The 18,324-nt window shown below is 52.0% G+C and overlaps 1 protein-coding gene across 2 annotated transcripts; it reads left to right on the plus strand.

Moving 5' to 3' along the window:
• The first annotated feature begins 14,358 nt into the window (after nt 1-14,358).
• Nucleotides 14,359-17,795, plus strand: GGT6 (gamma-glutamyltransferase 6). 2 transcript variants are annotated; one of them, XM_045526033.1, is made up of 4 exons: nt 14,359-14,621; nt 15,584-15,786; nt 15,872-15,985; nt 16,264-17,795. In XM_045526033.1, exons 1-4 carry the CDS (start codon nt 14,482-14,484, stop codon nt 17,301-17,303), a joined length of 1,497 nt encoding a protein of 498 aa, XP_045381989.1. In that variant the 5' UTR covers nt 14,359-14,481; the 3' UTR covers nt 17,304-17,795. The 2 variants fall into 2 exon arrangements, with proteins under 2 accessions (XP_045381989.1, XP_045381990.1); XM_045526034.1 differs by lacking the exon at nt 15,872-15,985.
• The last annotated feature ends 529 nt before the right edge of the window (nt 17,796-18,324 follow it).

Consider the following 18,324-nt stretch of genomic DNA (forward strand, 5'->3'; position numbering starts at 1 on the left):
CTACCCTGCACACCCTCCCTGGGTGGTGTCACTGCCCCCCACACCCATGGGGCACTTGCCTCCTCCATGCTGAGGACTCCCACCTTTCCTCCTGCAGCCCGGCCCCTCTCCTGAGCCCCTCTCCCTCTACCTACCCCTGCAGGGCCCACACACTCCCCGGACCCCTCAGGCCCTAAGGAGACACACGAGGGGCTTGCAGGGTGGGGAAAGGACACGAGAAGTGGGATGGGTCAGTCCTGCACTCGAGGCAGGGGTGGGCTCTGCCCACCTGCCTGGTACCACTGCTGCCCCCTCTGTGCCCCGGGTCCACGTGCATGGGCACTCATGCGCACGCTGTGTGCGTGCACTGGACCCCACCACGGAGAGCAGGGTCATCTGTCTCAGCTGTTCATCTGTCCCCACACCTGGTGTGGCAACTGGCTTTAGTAAACGCCCAATAAACATTGGGTTGGATGTCTGGAAGAGAGGACTGGGGAGTCACTGGGACCAATGGGCCTGCGGGATGGATGGACAATGGGGGGTGAGGGAGGGGAAGAGGCAAAGGTGGCTCCCAAATTTTGGGTTGGGGGTATGGGTCCCATTCACTAAGATGGGTCACAGAGAAGGTGCATTACAGGGATTGTAACCTTGGGGCGGGGGGAGGGGGGGCAGTGCTCCAGGCCTGTCTCCAAGTCACATCAGCCTTTGCACTGGGTCAAAGGCAGCTGTCCATCTCATTAGAGATCCCTCCAAGCCCCTCTGCTAGGAAGGACGCAGGTTGGAGGGTCAGGCCATGATTGGCCCTGCCACATGCCCACACCGGCCCGCATGGCTGGGGCAGCTAGCAGGCCTGGCGATCAGCTTCACAGCCAGGAAGGTGTGTGCAGCCAGCCGGACCCCACTCCTCTCGGTGTGCAGCTGCAGGTACCCAAATTGAGCGAGCTAATAAGGCGTCCAAGGAGAAATCCACTCCAAGACCGACCCCCACCGCCCCTGGCAAACATACCATTCCCCGCTCCTCCCAAATCCTGAGATCCAGCGCCTGCCCCTGGAAACCGTTGCCTTGCTGTGAGGTGCATAGGAGTGGAGACGCAGGGCTTGCATTTATCTTTTCCTGCCAGGTTGCTGGGTTCGGGAGTCTAGAGGAGGATAAGGAGGGAAGTGGAAGATGTGGTGGAGGCTATGCAGGAACAGAGGCCCCCTGATGGGCAGGTCTCGGAGCCCCATCTCCAGCAGGACCCAGGGCAGTGCCAGGAGAGGGACACATGGGTCTCTACCCAATGCCCCCACTCTGCCTGCCTGAAGCGGGGGCCTGCATGGGACCCTCAGGCCCTAGGAGGTTGGGAAGAGACTCCTGCCCCTGGGTGACTCCACCTCCCCTCCACCAAACCTCCTCTAAACTCCACTTCTCCTTCCCAGTGGACACTCTGCCAGACACATGTGCACTTTTTTGTTTGTTTTTTTAGTAGAGACGAGGTCTCACTATGTTGCCCTGGCTGATCTTGAACTCCTGGCCTCAAGCCATCCTCCCACCTTGGCCTCCCAAAGTACAGGGATTACAGGCATGAGACACCATGCCTGGCCCACACAAGTACATTTTTAATGTTCACCTTTTCCCCTTTATCTGAGGATGCGTCTGTGCATGCATCGTGTGTGCTCACACATGTGTGGGTGTGCCTGTGTAGAGGAAAGATGTGGAGCTAAGGAGCCCATGCTCCTTGCCTGACAGATCCCTGCACAGATGTGTGGGGGGGGGGGAGGGGTATGTGCACATTTATAAGGACCCATGGTTATAGGAGGGGTTTTTAATGCATTTGATCATAGGTGGGGAACATGCATTTATATGCACACTTAGGTATGTATGCCTGCATTACATGTGTCAGCACAGACATCAGGATGTGTCCTATGCAGCCAGTGCTACCCACATGCTTGTATATGTGCATATGCTTCCATATACATACTGAATCATTGTGTGAGTGTGAGTTTGAACATATACATCACATGCCCCATTTCTGGCCAGGGGCCTAGGAGTAGGTTAGAAGGTACAGATCCTGGCTGCTGTGAGGTCTGCTTTGCAGAGACTCTTGCACATAAAATTTCAAGGTGGCCCCATGTGGGGAGGGGGCAAGAGACAGCAGAGCTTCTGGCCCTCCCAGATCCACCTTGGGCCGTCAACCCCAGTGCAGGGGGAATTCCCCGCAGGCTTCTGCTGAGGCCCAAGCTACCCAGAGAACAAACACCTACTCCTGCGTGGAGGGGCCTGCTGTCCTCCCCCAGGGGCAGGGGCTGCGGAGGGTGTGGGTTGGAGACAGCTGCTTCCAGCCCAGATAAGTGCTGGGCTCACATTTTCCATTTCCAGGATCCACCCCCTGAGTCTCAGCCCCTGCGACCTGGCCCGGTGGCCTGGCGAGGCCCATGCACTGAGAGCTGCAGAGATGGGAGGGAAGACTGAGGTCCAGGAGGACCAAGCAGTGGTGGCAAGCACCCTGCCACATCTGTCCCAGACCCCAAGGGATGGGGGACAGGGGGTCTGCGGCAGGCCAGGCCCAGCCTTGGGGCCCTCACAGCTCATATCCGGACTCTTAGGCCTCCGAAAACCTATCTAAAGATAGGAGGAAGGAGGATTGGCCCCTCCTCTTACAACAGTCCTGCGTGCACACCCTCTCCCCTGCCCAGCCTGGCTGCCCCAGCCCAGAGGACCCTGAGACCCAAGCAAGCAGTCATTGTTCGGGCCCAGAACTGGGCTCAAACTCTGAGTTCCTTGTCCCCTCTCTCCACCCCCTCCACAATTTCCCACCAAAGGCCTGGACCCTCCTGCCCAGCCTGGGGCTGCCTCCCCTCCCCCTTCCCAGAGAAAGGGCCAGGGGGAGGGATTATTTATAGGGCCTGGCTCAGCAGCCTCCAGGACACGAAGAGCCAGAGCTTCAGGGCTATGGCTCTCCGGGCCTTCCCCAGGGGCCCTGCAGGCCGGGCAGTGTCCGCTTTCAGCCCAGCAAAAGGCTGTGTCAGTCAGAGTGGGCGGTAGGGGTGGGGAGGCCAGGCCAAGGCAGAGGCGCTGGGCTGAGGCCTGGGCCAGGGGCATCACAGACATTTGCAGCCCACAGACAACAAGCTGGGCTTCCTGGAGACTAAATGGGGCCTGGGGCTTGCAAGGGAGGTCTCAGGGGGCACCAGCCCCTCCTTGAGAAAGCCCCAAGGTGCCTGCCACCAGGCTGGCACCTGCCCTGCAAGGCCCCAGAGGCATTTTGTCTTGACAAAGATGTCCCAGCTAGGACCCCCTCACCCACAGGGAATGCTTTAGAGGCCATTCAAAGCCCTTTCTCACCAGGCCCCACCTACCTCACCAATCTCCCCTTCCACTGGACCCCCTGCCTGAAGCATCCCTTCCACTTGCCAAACTGTCTGGCACATTCCTGCTCATTCCTCAGATCTTCAGAGTCCAGCTTAACTGCCACCTCCTCCAGGAAGCCTCCCCTGGTAAAGTCTCCATGAAGCCCCGTGGTGCCCACTGGAACACACCCTTGCTCTCCTTCCCGTCCTCCCCCTCCAAAGCAGGGCTCTGTGTCTCTGGAGTATGCTCTTTGTTCCGTGTGTGTGTGTGTGTGTGTGTGTGTGGCTGCCCACCCCCGGCAGATGAGGGGCCCCCTGAGGGGCAGGACCCTGTCTCACTATCCCTCTGTCCCCATTGCAAAGCCCCATCCCTATCAGCTAATGCCTGTTGAATGAGTGAATGAGTGAACTAATGAATGAACAATGGATGACTGAGAGAACAAAGGAGGGAAGGAAAGCAGAAACGATGCTCCCCCGTGTCTCCTGAACCCGGGGTACCCAGGGTAACTGCTTGGTACCCCAGTGGGCGGGAAGGCGGCAGGGGCAGCCCAGGCCAGGTCTCAGTGACACAACTCGGCCCTGGGCAGCAGCCAGATCGGTCACTCTCATTCTTTTCAGATCAAAGTTCCCCCAGGGAACAGCCCGGAACCTGACACTGGCGGGGGGGGGGGGGGGGGGGGGGCGGCCCCGTGTAGGGGGAGGGCACCAGGAGGCTGGGCACCTGTCCCCAGCTCCAGGGACACCAGGCCGGCAGCCCAGGGAGGAGCTGGACACATACACACACCTACTCTGCCCCAGCCCTGACCCCACCCTGAGAAAGGGCCACACCGGTGGGGGGCGTGGGGGACATATCTGGCTCTAGGCCCTGCTGAATCGGACTCTGCCCCCACAGGACTCCAAGCCCCTCCAGGGCCCCGGGGGACTGGCTCCTTGCACTGCCCCCCCACTCCCAGCAACCTCACTCTCAGACACCCTCCAGGTACCTCTCTCTCTGCCTCCTGCCTCTGTGTCTGTTTCTCTGTCTTTGCTCCTTCTGTCTTGTCTCTCCATGTTTCTGTATCTCTCTGTGTTCCTTGCTCTCCCCTGGGTCCTGGTATCCTGTCTCCTACCCTCATCTCTCTGTGTCTCTCCGGACATGAAGAGTAACAGTGGAGTGGCATGTCAGCCCTTTCTTCTAAGGAGGGAGCTGTCTGCACATTCATTCCTCCCTCCTCTCCACCCCTGGTCCCTACAGTCTGCGGGCAACATATTTTTTCTGACAGTGGGAGGGGGATGGGAGAGGGTGAGCGAGAACAGAACCCACGGCCCCTGCTGCAGCCAGGTCTCCTTGGCACCCTCAGGCTCTCGCGACTGAGCTGCAAGTTGCGTGAGCAGGCAGGCAGGGAGGAAGTGGGCAGAGCTGGTTTGGGGCAGGAGGCGGGTGTCCCTGGGACGGGTCCCTGAGTCTGCCACTCTCCTGTCCCTCCTCATTCCACTCCTGGTGTGGAAAGGCATGCCACAGTGACAGGTAGCACTGGCTTCACGCCCCGCCGTGCCCACATGCAAGCCAGCCCACGAGGATGCACGCTCACACACACTGCACAGAGGTGTGGTTAGGAGCACAGGACTCTGAAGCCTGGTCATGGCTCACCACGTTTTTTGCCTCAGCTTTCTTATCTGTAAAGTGGGGATCATAATAGTATCTGTAGCCTAGGATTGTCATGAAGATTAAATTAGCTCATGTTCGTAAGTCCCTTACAAACAAAGGCCCTTATGTCTGGCACATAGTGGTTTTATATACACAAATATGCACACATTAGGTAACAAAAATTAATAAATATGCATACGTGCTTAAAAGTTGGCCGTAATAAAAAGTAGAGGTCGCTTTCACCTTTATCCTATTGCCTCAGGCTGAGCTGGACCCTGGGCACCCACAGGTCCAAACAGGCGTGATGTGAGTAGCTGTTACGCAAGTCGAGGAATCACATACAGCTCAAGGAGATGTGCATTCTACGGATCTGCTTGTGGAACGAAGCTGAGTTAATAGCAGCTGTACATACATGTAGAGAAGTCACATTGCTTCTGGTTACGATGGTTGAAACCATTTCCTTCTGCTTCAAACGTAGATATGCGATGTTTTAAAAATTAGTAACAAAAGAGGGACATGTTCGTAGACAAGAAATGGAGGCTTCTCCTTAAACGCAAGGAGACAGGAGCCTGCAGGAAAGAGAAGGAGCTGGTGTTGGCAGTCTCTGGGGGCTGGGCCACGTAGGCCACGTAGGCCACGTAGGCTGTGGGGCAGATGCTCAGCAGGACTGGGACCCGCGAGTGGCTGGCATGGGGACGTGAGCTGCCAGTCAGTGAACATAAACCAGAACAGCTACATCTACCCTTCAAGGTCACTGCAAAGACCAGGCCGCATGCCTGTGGTTGGGCCCCGAGCAGAGACACCAAGCTCACAAGGACTGTCCCAGAAATGCATCACTCACAAGAGGTGGAGACGCACCATGAACACTGCTGAGAAAACCCTAGTCTGGAGCCCGGCCCAGTGCAGACCAAGCCGAGGCCACTAACAGATGGCCTTGGTTTTTGCAGAATCTCCAGATAACCTCAAAACCAGGACTCATGGAGCACAGGGGAAGACCATGCCCATGAAAGCCAACAAACTCAGCCAACAGAAGAACTGATAGCTGAGAAAATAAAGTTTTAGACTGATTTGAAAGCACTTTATAGACAGTATCTTTAAAGTCTTCACAGAAATAAAAAGGAGAAACATGAAATGAAACAAGGAGGTCATGAAATAAGAATAGGATGAACGACAAAGTTTCCATCAGAAATCTGGGGAATTAAAGTTACCGTAAAAAATAAAACCTCAAAAGGTAGGCTGAGTCTCTGACTGAATACAGCCGGAAGGAAACATAATGAACATAAAGACTGAATTTAGAAAATCTCCAAGAACTCAGCACCAAAAGATAAAGAGATGGAAAACATGAAAGAAAAAAAACCCTTAGGCTGGGAAAAAAAATCTCATCACATGCTAAGTGTGATAAATGTCAGGCATGGTGGCTCGCACCTGTAATCCTAGCACTTTGAGAGGCTGAAGCAGGAGGATCATTTGAGATCAGGAATTTGAGAGCAGCCTGAGCAAGAGCAAGACCCCGTCTCTACAAAAAAAATAGAAAAATTAGCCAGGCGTCAAGGTGCGTGCCTGTAGTCCCAGCTGCTCAGGAGGCTGAGGCAGGAGGATCGCTTGAGCCCAGGAGTTTGAGATTGCTGTGAACTACGATAAAGCCACTGCACTCCAGCCTGAGTGATAGAGCAAGACCCTGTCTCAAAAAAAAAAAAAAAAAGCCATTCCTAGTTTCACATTTTAGTAAAACTTAAGAACATCAAGGATCAAGAAAAAATCCTAGAACTAGAGAAAAAGCAGTTTATCTAAAAACAGGGAACAAGAATCTGACATCAGAATCCTCATCAGTAACAATGGAAGCCAGAAAAAATAAAATACTAGTTTCAAAGACATACAGGAGAATACCCTTGAACCTAGAGTTATGTACACAGCTATACTATCCTTCAAAAGTAATGGCAAATTTTTAGACATCTGAATCACTTGTATATGTTTCCATTTATATGACGTGTCCAGAATAGGCAAACCCATAGAGACAGAAGTAGATTAGTGGTTGCCAAGGCTGGAGAGCGGGTGGCGGTGGGAAAAAATCAACCTGGGAAGGAGCAGTGGGTTGCAAGAAGCAAAAATGCACAAATAAACCAGTTAAGCATATTGGCAAATCTAAATATCTTCCAGCCTCATCATTAATTTTATTGCTTAGTTGCTGGCACTAATATTCAGAATGCGGGTGTTGGCTGGGAGGGAAGAGTATGGGAACACCAGGCCAGCATGCACCAGGTCCTGCGAGTGTCACGACTCACGTCCTCACTGCCTCCCTCTGATCTCAGCTGACGTGGCAGCCACCAATTCCTGCAGGGCTCTGACCACCGGCTTTCACCTTCAGTCTGGGCAACAGAATGAGACCACTGTTTCTAAAAATATAGATATATATAGAGAGAATAATTTCATGTTTCTTTTCACTTTTAAAATGTGGCTGCTAGAAAACTTAAAATTACTATTTGGTTCACATTTTGTTTCTGTTGGGTAGCAGTGGTCCAGAACGAACAGTGATAGCTAACACCTGTTGAGTGTTTACTATGTTCCAGGCACTCTCGTAAGGATGTGACACTGAATAACTCATTTAAGCATCACAACAATCCTATATGGTTGCTAAATCCCACTTTACAAAAGAGGAAGCAAATAGCAGTTTAGTGACTTACCCAATGTCCGCAAGTCAGTACTGGTGAGTGCTAATACTCACCGGGTTCCCAGGGGTGGAGCCAGATGTTCAACCTCTACACAGGCTCATTACCAGGTCTGGGTTGAAAGCCCTGGGTTTGAGGTCCAGCTCTGCTACTTCAAGCTCTGTAACCTTGGGGAAATTAAGTTTCAGTTGCCTCATTTATAAAAATGAGATCAACCACCGGCCTCTCTCATAGAGTCACTAACAGGATGATCTATCTTGGCCGGGCGTGGTGGCTCACGCCTGTAATCCTAGCACTCTGGGAGGCCAAGGTGGGTGGATCGTTTGAGCTTAGGAGTTTGAGACCAGCCTGAGCAAGAGTGAGAACCCCGTCTCTACTAAAAAATAGAAAGAAATGAGCTAGACAACTAAAATATATAGAGAGAAAAAAAATTAGCCTGGCATGGTGACACATGCCTGTAGTCCCAGCTACTCGGGAGGCTGAGGCAGGAGGATTGCTTGAGCCCAGGAATCTGAGGTTGCTGTGAGCTAGGCTAATGCCATGGCAATTAACCAGGTGTGGTGGCACATGCCTGTAATCCCAGCTACTCCAGAGGCTAAGGCAGGAGGATTGCTTGAGACCAGGAGTTCAAAAAAGAAAAAACATTGCTGTCTCAAAAAAAAAACTGTGTAGAAAAAAAATTTTTTTTTGAGACAGAATCTTCCCCTGTTGCCCAGGCTAGAGTGCAGTGGCATCATCATAGCTCACAGCAACCTCAAACTCCTGGGCTCAAGGGATCCTCCTGCCTCAGGCTCTTGAGTACCTGGGACTACAGGTGTGTGCCACCATGCCCAGCTAATTTTTTCTATTTTTAGTAGAGATGGGGGTCTCACTTTTGCTAAGGCTGGTCTCAAACTCCTGACTTCAAGCGGTCCTCCCGCCTCAGCCTCCCAGAGTGCTAGGATTACAGGCATGAGCCACCATACTCAGCTGATTATGTAGAAAATTTTAATGAATCATCACAAAAAGTCTCAGGATGCAATTATCAGAATCAATACACAAAATCAATTGTATTTATACTAGCAAGAAACAGACTTTAAATTTTTAAAAATAACATTTACAATAGCATCAGAAAACTCAAAACACTCAAGAATATATTTAACAAAATATGTGCCAGACTTATACATGGAAAACTACAAAATATTGCAGAGATAAATTAAAGAAGACCTAAATAGACGGGGAGATATACCATGTTAATGGATCTTAAGGCTCAACATTGTCAGTTCTCCTCAAATTGATCTATAGAATGACACTATCCCAATCAATACTCCTGCAGGCTTTCTTTCTTAAAAACTGTCATATTAATTCTAAAATTTAGCCAAAAAAATTTTTTAAGAAAAAATAAAAGGACTCAAACTATCTGATTTTGAGACTTATTATAAAGTAATAATAATCAAGATGGTGTTTTCTCAGTGTAAGGATAGACAGAGATATCAATGGAACAGAATGGAGAATCTAGAAATAGGTTCACATACAGACAGTCAACTGACTTTCAACAATGGTAACTCAGTGGAAAAAAGAGTGTGTGTGTGTGTGTGTGTGTGTGTGTGTGTGTTGGTATCTCATTGTGGTTTGAATTTGCATTTCCCTAATAGCTAATGAAGTTGGGCATCATTTTATTTACTTATTGGCATTCATACATCTTCTTTGCTGAAGTGTCTGTTCAGATATTTGATATATTTTTTAAAAATCAGGTAGTTTTATTATTATTTTTAAGAATTCCTTGTGCATGCTAGATACAAATCCTTATCAGATAAATGCATTTTGAAAATATGTTTTCTTTCCTACAACAATGCCAGAATAATTAGATACCTATATGCAAAAATAAAATATATCTTGACCTTTACCTCACACCATGCCCCAAAATTAATTCGAAATAAATCATAGACCTAAATATAAGAGCTAAAACTATAATACTTCTGGAAGAAAACATAGGATAGAATATTTGTGACCTTGGGATAGGCAAAGATTTCTCAGATAGGAAAGAAAAACAAAATGATAAACAGAACTTTACTGAAATTAAAAAGTTTTGATCATTAAAGATGCTATTAAGAAAATGAAAGGGCAAGCCATAGGTTGGGAGAAAACGTATTTTCAAAATGCATTTATCTGATAAGGATTTGTATCTAGCATGCACAAGGAATTCTTAAAAATAATAATAAAACTACCTGGTTTTTAAAAAATATATCAAATATCTGAACAGACACTTCAGCAAAGAAGATGTATGAATGCCAATAAGTAAATAAAATGATGCCCAACTTCATTAGCTATTAGGGAAATGCAAATTCAAACCACAATGAGATACCAACACACACACACACACACACACACACACGGTTAAAATCTTAAAAACTGACAATACTTTAGTGTTGCCAAGAATATAGAGCAACTGGAACACTCTATACATTGCTGGTGGGAATGAAAAATGGCACAGTTACTTTGAAAAATAGTTTGGTGGTTTCGTACTGAATTAATCATATACTTATATGACCCAGAAATCCCACTCTTAGATATTTTTCCAAGAGGAATGAAACATATGTCCACACAAACACTTGTACACAAATACTCATAATGCCTTTATTCACAATAGTCAAAAATTGAAAACAATTCAATGCATTAATACATCAATAGTTGAATAGTTAAATTGTGGTACATAGATACAATGAACACTCCTCAGCAACAGAGAGAAAAAACTACTGATACAGGCAACAACACGGGTGCTTCTCAAAGGCTTTATGCTAAGTGACAGGAGCTGGATAGGAGCAAGTATGTATTGTATTCCATTTATAATATGTAAATCCTCAAAACATGGTTTCTTGGGTAAAGGCAAACATAGAGGGATAGAACTCAGGTCAGCGGATGCCAAGGGCCAGAGGTAGGGAGTAGCAAAGGGCACAAGGAAACTTTTTGGATGTTGGAAATGTCCTTTGTCTTGACTGGGGTGGTGTTGCTGGCTCTATACGTGAAAATCGGTGAATTTTACTTTATGTAATCTCTACCTCGATAAATCTTATTTAAAAATCCAATGCAAGTAATCCAATGCACGAGAGACTTGCTGGCTGAGAGTGGTTTTGATAGTAAATTGAAGATAGTACATTGGCTGTATTGGAAGGTGGTACCTCTAAAAGCTGTTGGGGGGGAAAGGACATGTGACTGTCGCCCAGGGACCAGACGCGGGCAGGGGGCGCGCGAACGGGCGTCCGGCCGGGTAAAGCCTGCCCGGGAGCGCCGCCTGGAGGGAAGGCGAGGCCTGGGCAGCAAGAAGCCGGAGCCGGCGCTGCCGGTGAGCCTGGAAGGGGGGTGAGCTGCACCCACAGGAGGGTAGGTGAGAGACCCCAATAATGGTGTGGGCTAGAGGGGCTTGGAAGGACTTACAAAAGTGCCCCACTAGATAAAGAGTTAACTACATGTGCATGCAAAGCCCAAGAAGCTTCTGTGCCAGCTCGCACAGTACTGGTCCAGGCCTCTCCTGCCCCTTTCCTGGGGGGACCTAAAGCAGCCAAGGGAGGACGAGGGGCACGAGGAAGAGGAGGAGAAGGGGGAGGGGGGAGGGGGGAGGGAGAGAAGGGGTGGGGAAGGAGGAGGACCCCAGGGTGTATGAGGGGGTGGGAGGAAGGGAAATTGAAAAGTTAGATTCTCTCTCTCCACACACTCTCGCGCGCGCGCTCTCTCTCCCTCTCTCTCTCTCTCTCTCTCTCACACACACACACACACACACACACACACACACCTTTTCCAGTTGCAGGCTGCTTGCCCAAACAGACCAAAAGGTGGAAGAAAGAAGTTTTTAAATAAACTTTATCAGTTTTTGGATGGCGGGTGTTGTGGGGTTGGATTGGGTTGGATTGGGTTTGGGTTTTTTTTTTTTGCATTTTGGCACCGTGGTGCAATATACATAACATGAAATTTACCATTTCAGCCATTTCAGTGGCACCGGATATGCTCACACTGTCGCGCACGCATCTGCAGAAGCTTCTCATCGTCCCCAAGGGAACCCCACACCCACTAAACAGTAACTCCCGCTCAGCCCCCAGCAGCCACTAGTCTACCTTCCGTCTCCAGGAATGTGACCACACGTTTTTTTTATTGCAATTACTGAAATGAGCCTTTTATAATTTGAAGGGACCCAGGAACTTTGTACCAACAGAGAGCGTCCATAAAAGACATGGGCCTGCCCTGTATTCAATGCAAAAGGGTCCTCACAGAACAAATTCGAATGGAGAATGGGAAATAAAAATAAAGTTGCCTGAAGATGGCATCCTGTGGGTCCTATTTGTTCAAGCTTACAGCTACCCCAAATAAGGGGTTTATTTTACCCATGTGACAAGAAATCTAGAAAAAGATACAGAGTCACAGCTGACACAGCGGCTGAGAGATCATCAAAGCCCAGGCTCCCTGCAGCTTCCTGCCACACCGCCCTTGACACAGCCCCACTGTCCCCATGCCCAGGTGTAGAGTCTGAGCTCAGGGCAAGAAGCAAGGGAAACAGCAAAGGCTTTGGGGAGAATTGGGAAAATCATTGCTCAAGTCATTTCCTATGTTCTGTGGTTCAGAAGAGTGACTTGGTTGACAAAACCTGCTCTAAAGGATCAATAAGTGAGAAGCATGGCGATGTCCTTGCTACGGCCAGAATGGTCAATGATTCTCACCTCCAATGCCGAAGGCACACATGCATATAAAAAGACCTGGGACAGTTACCTACCTGGCTGAGCTTAGGCCACATGTTTGCATACCAGCAGGGTAGGTGGAGGCTGGATCTACTCCCTGGCATCTGTAATGGGAGGAAGGGGAGGGAGGCACTGGATATATTCACCTCTATCACGTAACTGAGCCAAAGATGACCCTGTATGTTGGCCCCTGTATTGTTTACTTCTTCACAACAGGACTGCTAGCTCAAAAACCCACAGGAGCCAAACTCATATTTTTACACATCCAATTGCTTTCAATTAAAAGCCCAAGGAAGCATATTTTTAGTCACTTAGAGCCTGCCTGCTTTGCATACCCTGCCAAACTGCACCCAACATCTACTGGCCAGAGACAGGGCAAACCTGGGGCTGTAAAGGAGCCCAGGCCACTGCTGCCTTTGGTGGTTCTTTGGCCCAGAGACACCCTCCTCATCTAGACATGTAAATCCCCTCTCCCCGGGGAGTTCCCCTGCCTTCTTCCCTTTCTGGTGGTGGCCCTAGAAGGGTTCCTGATGTGAGGGGACGTCCCCTCAACAGCAAGCCTGTCAAAGCGCCACCCAGATAAAGCCCTTCACGTGCTACTGCCATCTTGTGGTCATTTTCCCTTTGATCAGCCCCAGATCCTAGAACTCAGCCCAACTGCTCACCAGGACACAACAGGAAAGGACTAATCCCCTACTGGAAAATCCGAATGCTATTAGGGAAGAGAACAGAGGCAGGCAGCCGAAATCCTGACAAACGTCCATTACCGTGGGCGATGTCTAAGTCGAGACTCTCAGGACAAGAGAAAGGCCGGAGCTCAAAGGCAATTGAGACACTTTTGACAAGAGATAAAAGCAGTGAATAAAAAACGGGAAAGAGACACCAAAAGTGCTTCATGATTCATCCCTTCTGCTTTGGAAGTATTAGGAAAAGAAATTGACAAAGCACTGACCTCCTACTGGAATGGAATTGAACTTCCTCCATTAGACTGGGTCTTCCCCCTTAAGTCTGGGTCTAAGACACTGTCTCTCTGGAAGCCAACAGGGTTAGGGAAGCACAGATATCCTCCTTGTCTTCTTTAAGGTTTCAGAGACTTTGAGCCAGTGTCCGATGTGCTACAGTGCTACCCTACCTCCCTGCTCCCACTTCAAGCTGCATGTGATGTTTGCTACCCTTCCTCCAGGGACTCCTGCAAGTATGGGCATCAGTCAGGTTTATTAATTTTAAGCAAAAGACCCACTTCGGCCTGAATTGAATAGAAAATGAATTATGAAAATTCTGGACACAGAAAGTGGATGGGTGGGGGGAGTTTTTGGAGAACCAGCTCAGAGGCTCTGCCGCCAGGACCAATGCCCAAAATCACACTGCAGAAATATCTGGTGAAGGCACCACTGGCCTTGCCTCCTCAGAGCACCACCTGTCACAACTTGCAGCCCTGAGACTGAACGTTAGATGCTGTGTCTCCACGACACTGGGGCAGGATTGTGAAGGTGCACTGCTGTCCTAGTGCAGCGGAACAGATCCTGGACGGAGATCCCAGAGCGAGGGAACTTGGGGATTTGGTTTCCGGGCTGTGGCTCCCCACGGAGGTCTGTGGCGCCACCTGCTGGACAAGAGTTGCATAACATGCCCAGGGAGTTGCCTTGGCCACCCAAGTTGCTCCCCAGAGAAACCCAGACCTCAGAGCAGCCTCAGGTTGAGCCTTGACCCCAGCCCGAGACACCCCCACACCAGAACCTAGTCACATTCTGAGCCCTGACACAGGCCACCATGTAACTGTGGCCCTAATTCAAGTCCACAGTCCCTAGAGTCCTGGGCAGGCCAGCCATCCACAGGCTGCATCCCCCAAGGGGAGGGGCCCAGCAGGTTCCCTGGATCCCAAGGCCTGTGACCTTGGGGCTGAACTCCTCCTTGACCTCACTGAGCTGTGGCTCCTGACAGGCAGCCACACCATGGGAACCCTGTGTGAGAGCCCCTCGGGCCTTGTGTCCTAATGGGGCCAGCTCATGCGCAGTCTCCTTGGCCCTGTGCCCTGCCCAGACCTGTTCTAGATTCCACCACCACCCTTCCCCAACGCCGCCGCCTCCTCCTACCCACCCAGCTCCAGTAGGGCCTCTGAGACACAGCTGGGAAGGCTGGCAGGCAGGAGGGCCAGGGCCGGCACCGGGGGGCCATGGACCCCGCAGCAGGGCCCGTACTCTATCAGAAGCTGCTGCTCTGGGAGCCGAGCTTGGAGTCAGGGGAGGAGGAAGAAGAGGGGGAGACATTGGAGCCACTGGTTCCCGACCCCTGGAGGCCCCAGGACTCCTCTGGGTGAGTTAGGGAGGGGTCTGGGCACCCGGCCTCTCAGGCTTGAGGCTGGCAAGACCCTCTCTCTGGAGCCCCTAAGGTCAGACAGGCAATTCTGTGCCTGGCTCAGCTCCAGGAACTTTCTGGTTGAATGGGGGGACACCTAGGCTATGGCCTCAGACCTGGCCCGAGCAGTCAATCAGAGGGCTGTGGGTCTGAAGGGACATTTGTACCAAACCATCCCCTGTCCTGTCTGCTGCTGTGTCAAAGGTCCCGTCCCCGGCCCACAGCCCCTGGTGCAGGAGGCACCTGCTAGGCAGGTTGGGCCCTGGCTACCCCTGGCTGGGCCTGGCTCCCCAGCCCTTTCTCCCCTGCCTACCAAGCCCCTGCCCGGCCTCCCGCCCCACTGGCTGGACTCTTGCTCTCCAACCCCCTCTCCAGAGATGCCCCGCCTGGCTACCTGCAGTTTCCCCAAGCTCTTTCCTACTTCCGTGTCTTCATCCATGCTGTGCCCTCTGCCTGGAAGCCCTGTTCTCCTTGGCAAACTAGTACTCCTCTTATAAAATCAAACCCTTGGCTGGGCACGGTGGCTCACGCCTGTAATCCTAGCACTCTCGGAGGCCGAGGGGGTGGATCGCTCGAGGTCAGGAGTTCGAGACCAGCCCGAGCAGAGCGAGACTCCGTCTCTACTAAAAATAGAAAGAAATTATCTGGTCAACTAAAACTATATATAGAAAAAATTAGCCAGGCACGGTGGCGCATGCCTGTAGTCCCAGCTATTCGGGAGGCTGAGGCAGGAGGATCACTTAAGCCCAGGAGTGTGAGGTTGCTGTGAGCTAGGCTGACGCCACGGCGCTCACTCTAGCCCAGGCAACAGAGTGAGACTCCGTCTCAAAAAAAAAAAAAATCAAACCCTTTTGGGACGCATTCCCTGGGTTCTCTTGGGGGTCTGTCCTAACCCTGGCTCAGAACACCCCTATCTACAGGAACAAGCCCGGTGGGCTGTCCAGACCCTGGGCCCGAATAGCAGCAGCCCTGCTGCTGCTGGCCGTTGGCTGCTCCCTGGCTGTGTGGCAGATCCAAACCAAGGGCAGCTGGACAGGAAGCTTGGGTTCTGTGGCCCCTCCACCCAGTGGACACTCCCACCGCCCAGGTGCATACCACCACGGCGCCATCATCAGCCCTGCAGGTCAGTACTGGGGGCAGCTCAGGGGAGGGGGATCAGGGTCACTGGTCCCAGGCCCCTCCTCATAACAGTCTCTTCCTTGCTGCAGCCACGTGCTCACACCTGGGACAAGAGCTGCTTGTTGCTGGGGGCAATGTCGTGGATGCAGGAGTTGGTGCTGCTTTGTGCCTGGCGGTGGTGCATCCTCATGCCACAGGGCTAGGTCAGTGACCCATGACCCCAGACAGTGACCCCAACTCACGGCCTGATCAGTGACCTCAAGGCTGGTTAGTAAGCAGGACCTAGGACTTGAGCAGTGGCCCCAACCATAGGCTGTGACCCTTGAGCCCAGATCTGGTCAGTAACTCCTGAGCCCAGGCTCCTTCAGTAACCTCGACCTCAAACAAGTCCATGACCCCTCCTCTGAGGCTGCTGAGTGACCCTGACCCCAGTCCTGGCCAGCACACCTGACCCCTGTGTGATGCCTTTGTCTTCCTGCAGGTGCCATGTTCTGGGGCCTCTTCCACAACAGCTCCTCAGGCAATACAACTGCCCTAATGCCAGGCCCAGCCCAGACCCTGGCCCCTGGCCTGGCGCTGCCCGCAGCTCTACCTACCCTGCACTTGCTGCATGCACGCTTCGGCCGCCTGCCCTGGCCGCACCTGCTGGTGGGCCCCACCATGCTGGCTCAAGAGGGCTTCCTGGTGGACACGCTCCTGGCAAGGGCTCTGGCAGTTCAGGGCACAGATGGCCTCTGTCCACTGCTTTGCCACGCCAATGGGACACTCCTGGGCCCTGGGGCCCAAGCTACCAACCCAAAACTGGCAGCTGTGCTACACAGGGCAGCACTTGCCCCCACCTCAGACCTTGCCGGGGATGCCCTACTGAGTCTGCTGGCCAGAGACCTGGGGGTGGAGGTACCCTCCGCCGGGCCCAGGCCTACCTTGGAGCCAGCACTGCAGCTACCTATGCCTGAGGGCATCCTGTTCACCACCCCTGGCCCCTCTGCTGGCCCAGAACTGCTGGCAGAGCTGGAGGCAGCCTTACTCTCTGGGGCGCCCAAACCTGACCCCTGCCCACCACTCCTGCAAACCGCCATGAGCCCTGCCAGCAGCATTCTGGCCACCGTGGACAGCAGCGGCTCTGTGCTCCTTCTCACCTCCTCACTCAACAGCTCCTTTGGCTCTGGACACCTGTCCCCAAAAACTGGGGTTCTGCTTAGCAACCTGGTGGCCAGGTCTGCAGCTAGCACCTGGGCCTGCCCCCTCATCCTCCGCAGCAGCCCAGATGACACTGAGGCCGATGTGTTGGGGATGGTGGCTTCAGGAACCCCTGATGTGGCCAGAGCCATGACTCGGGCCTTACTCAGCCATTTGGCAGGGCCCCAAACCCAGGCCCAGCACCAGCACCAGGCCCAGCAGGGACAAACAGAGAATGCCAATGCTTGTGGCCAAGGGACCCTGCTCCAAGTGGCAGCTCATGCAGAGCATGCCCATGTCTCTAGTGTCCCCAGTGACTGCTGCCCCTTCCAGGGGTTCTAACAGGGTGAGGGGTGTCTGGCAGGGAGTATAGTTGTCTCAAGCCTGGGGGCAGGAGCAGAGCAGACCCAGCAACGATGGTGTACATGAAGAGTGTGCATCTATTATGCACTCACTGCTGGCTCCGGCCCAACCTTGGGCCTGGTCAGTTACTAGGACTTGAGTTCTGGCATCCAGGGTTGCTCAATCATTCTTCAAATCAACCGCACTGGATGGAATCTCTGCCTCTTTTACCAGCTAAGGAAACTGAGGATAATGAGCGAAGAGCAACAGGGCCTGTGTGGCTAGCCCTGAGTCCATATCCAGCTCTGGGAAGGACAGATGGAAGAATGCTGAGCCCCTGCCTAGGCTCTGGGCCCCATGAGGCAAGGCAGGGCAGGCAGAGCCCAGGGTACTGCTGGCATCTCTGTCCTCCCCTCAAGCCACCTGCTGCTGATCTCCCTCAACTGGACCGGACACAAAATAAAGATCAAGTCTCCTGGAGACCAGGTGCCATTCCTGCTTCTTGGTTAATTTCCCATCAGCCTTTGAGGCACCTGGTGTCAGGGCTTCCCCAGTGGGCAGCACCGGTGACCAACACCCAGACAGGGGGGAGTCTGGGCTGGTGTCTTTCAGCTTCCCCTGCTCCACTCACCTTCTGCCTTCTGGGGCACCACATGTGCAAGGTAAAATCTCTTAATTTCACTTTTTAGAACAGACAGCAGAGCAGGAAAGGGGTTGAGTGGGTAAGTAGAAGGTGTCCAAGGGGCTTGGGTACAAAAGGACTGGAGCTGGATGTGTGGAATGTAAAGGCTGAGGTTAGCCCTGACCTCCCTGCTGTGGCTGGGGTCTCCCTGGACCACACCCCTCTAGAAATGGCTTCTCAACCAAGAAACGGGTGGCCAGTAGCATTTCCCCTCCCCCACCATTGTAAAAGGTTTCTCTGATTTAATAAAACTCTTGATCCCACCACCTCTACCTCCCCTTCCAAAGAAAATTCTTCCCCAGCGCAGTAATGACACCACAATGTACCCAGTTATTTTAG

The sequence above is a fragment of the Lemur catta genome, chromosome 15, assembly GCF_020740605.2.
Source record: "Lemur catta isolate mLemCat1 chromosome 15, mLemCat1.pri, whole genome shotgun sequence".
Taxonomy (NCBI): domain Eukaryota; kingdom Metazoa; phylum Chordata; class Mammalia; order Primates; family Lemuridae; genus Lemur; species Lemur catta.

What these genes read in the sequence shown, in the direction of transcription:
- GGT6 (XM_045526033.1), top strand. Translation starts at nt 14,482, where the DNA reads ATGGACCCCGCAGCAGGGCCCGTACTCTATCAGAAGCTGCTGCTCTGG. An exon ending in AGGCCCCAGGACTCCTCTGG is followed by an intron (nt 14,622 to 15,583) that starts GTGAGTTAGGGA and finishes CCCTATCTACAG; the next exon opens with GAACAAGCCCGGTGGGCTGT. An exon ending in TCCTCATGCCACAGGGCTAG is followed by an intron (nt 15,986 to 16,263) that starts GTCAGTGACCCA and finishes GTCTTCCTGCAG; the next exon opens with GTGCCATGTTCTGGGGCCTC.